This window comes from Schistocerca gregaria, chromosome 1 (genome assembly GCF_023897955.1).
Source record: "Schistocerca gregaria isolate iqSchGreg1 chromosome 1, iqSchGreg1.2, whole genome shotgun sequence".
NCBI classification, from domain to species: Eukaryota; Metazoa; Arthropoda; class Insecta; order Orthoptera; family Acrididae; genus Schistocerca; species Schistocerca gregaria.
In genome coordinates this window covers 1,157,566,907-1,157,571,540 of record NC_064920.1, presented here as the reverse complement: position 1 = coordinate 1,157,571,540, position 4,634 = coordinate 1,157,566,907, and the positions used below count along the sequence as shown (strand labels likewise).

Genomic DNA, 4,634 nt, shown 5'->3' with positions numbered 1-4,634 from the left:
TCGTCGATAGTGGCTTAGGTAGAAGAATTTACTTTGTTTGTAAGATGGTTGCTACATCGTTTCATTTCCTGTTGACCCTGAAGACACACTTTCATGTTGCACTATTTTGAGGTTGTGTCTTTACAGTCTATGTATTTTACTCACACACTGCCCTGACTTGTCCCTGTTTTGTTGTTTGTGAACAAATGTGAGGAAGACAACCCCAAGATGGTTGTAGATTCCAATTTTATAATTTACGTTTTGTTGGTTGCTGCTAGCAATTAATAACCACTGTTGTGTTCTTTTTGTTAAGTGTGGGTGCTGACGAAATAGCAGCTTAGCGCAATATACAAGCCAGTACCATCACAAAAACAGTCATTCAAAGAAACAACTGAGTAAATAAAGCAAACGTATGTTCACTTTAAATTTTGATTTATTCGAAACATTTGCAAATTCATTTCAAACAATTTCTAAAAAGCGTACATTAAAATTTTCTTCATGACAAGGCTACAATCAAGACTGACCCAATTTTTAAGGGCACTTCACATTGTTAGTCACATCAAAACCAGCGACTTGAGTTTTACTGGGTACGAGAAATTTACAAGCGAATGCCTTCTTCTTCGGTGGTTCAGTAACACAAAAGGACGTTTTAATGGGTCAGACCTTCTTTGGAGTAAATGCTCTTATCTTTGGAGGCCCTGTGACTATGAAGGCTGCCTTAATAGGACACACCTTCCGTTCAGTAAAGGCCCTTTTCTTCGGTGGGCCTGTAACGATAAAGGCTGTTTTGATCGGAAATGGTCCTGTTTTTAAGGGCATTACTTTCATAAGGCCAACACTAAGAGATGCTCTCAAACGACAATATTCTGCAAAGATAGAGGTGGTTGCCAAACAGTCCTTATTGGAGGGCACATCATGTATATCCAACTTCTCATTAGAGGGCTCATCAGGCCATTGTGCAGTACTTTCTGCTGAGTCTGGTGGTGGCTCAGATTGTCTTTCCAACTTCTCGTTATAGGGCTCATCAGGCCATTGTGCAGTACTTTCTACTGAGTCTGGTGGCGGCTCAGAATCTCTTTCCAACTTCTCATTATAGGGCTCATCAGGCCATTGTGCAGTACTTTCTACTGAGTCTGGTGGCGGCTCAGAAACTCTTTCCAACTTCTCGTTATAGGGCTCATCAGGCCATTGTGCAGTGCTTTCTACTGAGTCTGGTCGCGGCTCAGAATCTCTTTCCAAATTCTCGTTATAGGGCTCATCAGGCCATTGTGCAGTACTTTCTACTGAGTCTGGTGGCGGCTCAGAATCTCTTTCCAACTTCTCGTTATAGGGCTCATCAGGCCATTGTGCAGTACTTTCTACTGAGTCTGGTGGCGGCTCAGAATCTCTTTCCAACTTCTCGTTATAGGGCTCATCAGGCCATTGTGCAGTACTTTCTACTGAGTCTGGTGGCGGCTCAGAATCTCTTTCCAACTTCTCGTTATAGGGCTCATCAGGCCATTGTGCAGTACTTTCTACTGAGTCTGGTGGCGGCTCAGAATCTCTTTCCAACTTCTCGTTATAGGGCTCATCAGGCCATTGTGCAGTACTTTCTACTGGGTCTGGTGGCGGCTCAGAATCTCTTTCCAACTTCTCGTTATGGGGCTCATCAGGCCATTGTGCAGTACTTTCTACTGAGTCTGGTCGCGGCTCAGAATGTCTTTCCAACTTCTCGTTATAGGGCTCATCAGGCCATTGTGCAGTACTTTCTACTGAGTCTGGTGGCGGCTCAGAATCTCTTTCCAACTTCTCGTTATAGGGCTCATCAGGCCATTGTGCAGTACTTTCTACTGAGGCTGGTGGCGGCTCAGAATCTCTTTCCAACTTCTCGTTATAGGGCTCATCAGGCCATTGTGCAGTACTTTCTACTGAGTCTGGTGGCGGCTCAGAATCTCTTTCCAACTTCTCGTTATAGGGCTCATCAGGCCATTGTGCAGTACTTTCTACTGAGTCTGGTGGCGGCTCAGAATCTCTTTCCAACTTCTCGTTATAGGGCTCATCAGGCCATTGTGCAGTACTTTCTACGGAGTCTGGTGGCGGCTCAGAATCTCTTTCCAACTTCTCGTTATAGGGCTCATCAGGCCATTGTGCAGTACTTTCTACTGAGTCTGGTGGCGGCTCAGAATCTCTTTCCAACTTCTCGTTATGGGGCTCATCAGGCCACTGTGGAGTACTTTCTACTGAGTCTGGTGGCGGCTCAGAAACTCTTTCCAACTTCTCGTTATAGGGCTCATCAGGCCATTGTGCAGTACTTTCTACTGAGTCTGGTGGCGGCTCAGAATCTCTTTCCAACTTCTCGTTATAGGGCTCATCAGGCGATTGTGCAGTACTTTCTACTGAGTCTGATGGCGGCTCAGAATCTCTTTCCAACTTCTCGTTATAGGGCTCATCAGGCCATTGTGCAGTACTTTCTACTGAGTCTGGTGGCGGCTCAGAATCTCTTTCCAACTTCTCGTTATAGGGCTCATCAGGCCATTGTGCAGTACTTTCTACGGAGTCTGGTGGCGGCTCAGAATCTCTTTCCAACTTCTCGTTATAGGGCTCATCAGGCCATTGTGCAGTACTTTCTACGGAGTCTGGTGGCGGCTCAGAATCTCTTTCCAACTTCTCGTTATAGGGCTCATCAGGCCATTGTGCAGTACTTTCTACTGAGTCTGGTGGCGGCTCAGAATCTCTTTCCAACTTCTCATTATAGGGCTCATCAGGCCATTGTGCAGTACTTTCTACTGAGTCAGTTGGTGGCTCAGATTCTCTTTCCAACTTCTCGTTATGGGGCTCATCAGGCCACTGTGGAGTACTTTCTACTGAGTCTGGTGGCGGCTCAGAATCTCTTTCCAACTTCTCGTTATAGGGCTCATCAGGCCATTGTGCAGTACTTTCTACGGAGTCTGGTGGCGGCTCAGAATCTCTTTCCAACTTCTCGTTATAGGGCTCATCAGGCCATTGTGCAGTACTTTCTACTGAGTCAGGTGGTGGCTCAGCATAACTCTCTAATTCCTCACCCACTGGCTCGTCATGCCAGTCTGCAAGAGATGCCACTGAGGGTGCTGGTGGTCTAGCATCCATCTCTATCTGCATATCGGGGGGCTCAGATAGGGATTCGGCAGTAGTCGCGGGTTCTGATGCTGGAGGCACGGCAACTGTCTCGAGCTGATCTGTTTTCTCATCTAGTCTTCTTCTCTGAGCGGGATGGTGTTGGCGAGTCCACTCCTGTTGGCAGAATACAGAAAGCTCGGTAAGAGACATGGAACACATAATCATATATGTGTATTCAATGTACATAACTAGAATAATTCTGTAACTATCAGTTTGTTGCTTTTAACTATGGTAGAAGGAGAACAATTTTAAAAATAATTGATGTCTGATTATTAATGTTCGTTTGGCGCAGCTGTAATATGCGGGACCTTTTTGTGTGTACTTATTTGCGTTTAATGTTTCAGTACGAATTTTTCAGTTGCGTGTGAGTTCAGGTAATAATGGAGATGACGGCAAACGCGATGCAAAATATAATTCCGATTTACGTGTATATTTAATACTGTTTATCCCAGCAGTTAAAGATGTGTCCACTTTTTATGTAATGGTCACGTATACGTACAAGTTACGGTTATGTGGGCAAGTTCAGTATATTAAATCTATTGACCCTCACAGCTCGCACTTGTTATGGGCCGATACCTGCTTGAATGGTTCACCGGCGTTGCATCTGATTTTGTGGTGTAACTAGCTCGGCATTTTTACGAGGGAAACGCTCGTCGTCTTCTGGGACACCACCTAAATCTTCAGTGGCTACTTGGTAATACTGTGACTTTACAAATACCATCCGACACCATACTTGGGAGCCTTTCTACCAGCGGTAACGTTGTTTGTATCGATTGTGGTTGTTCTCGTGAAGCATATGAAATAACTTGGGAGGCACTTGCCCTCTGAAAAGTAGTGCACGCTATTCCAATGAAGTCCAACTATTACAAAGAAGAAGCTGCAGTGGTTTGTGACATACAGTAACGAGACCACCTATTGTTTGGTGGACCCAAACATATTCGAAGGTGACAGCGTGAATCCAATGTGCATTGACAGGATACCGGAAAAGGCAAACTCAAAGGGCGTTTCTCACTTGTAAACGGATATGCACGGAAGTAAATAGAACACAGAAACGACAGAGAAAAATTGCACTTGAAGTGAGTTTTGTAACTCCCTGAGAAAAGACATACTGGTTAGCGCCGCATTAAGTTAAAAGTTCTCGGAAGAGGGAAATTGTTTGTACTGGAAGCAGAGTAACCATCCGCTGAAAAGACTTCCACCACCAACTGTTAGTGATAAGCCTTGGTCTTCGTCAGACTATTCCACCACCAGCTCTAAGTAACAAACATAGGACTTTTAGAGAGGACTGTAAAGATGATAATGATTTACAATGTAAGGGCATTATTATGCTTTTATATCAGTCACTAACAGTTCATCAGGCAAAGCCAATAAACACTAACCGATAATCTAAAACTACTCTCCATCTTCCTCAACTAGTTCTCTTAAAATTTAACTACGTATTATTTGTGCAGGAGAAACCTGAAACATGGAAACCTCAAATTACTACATCTTTACCTAAGCAAGGATTAAATCATTACCCC

General features: G+C 44.3%; 1 protein-coding gene across 1 annotated transcript; it reads right to left on the bottom strand.

Moving 5' to 3' along the window:
- Window positions 1-636: 636 nt before the first annotated feature.
- Window positions 637-3,096, bottom strand: LOC126295286 (uncharacterized). Its single transcript, XM_049987742.1, has one exon. The coding sequence runs from the start codon at window positions 3,094-3,096 to the stop codon at window positions 637-639; it is 2,460 nt and encodes an 819-aa protein (XP_049843699.1).
- Window positions 3,097-4,634: the final 1,538 nt, after the last annotated feature.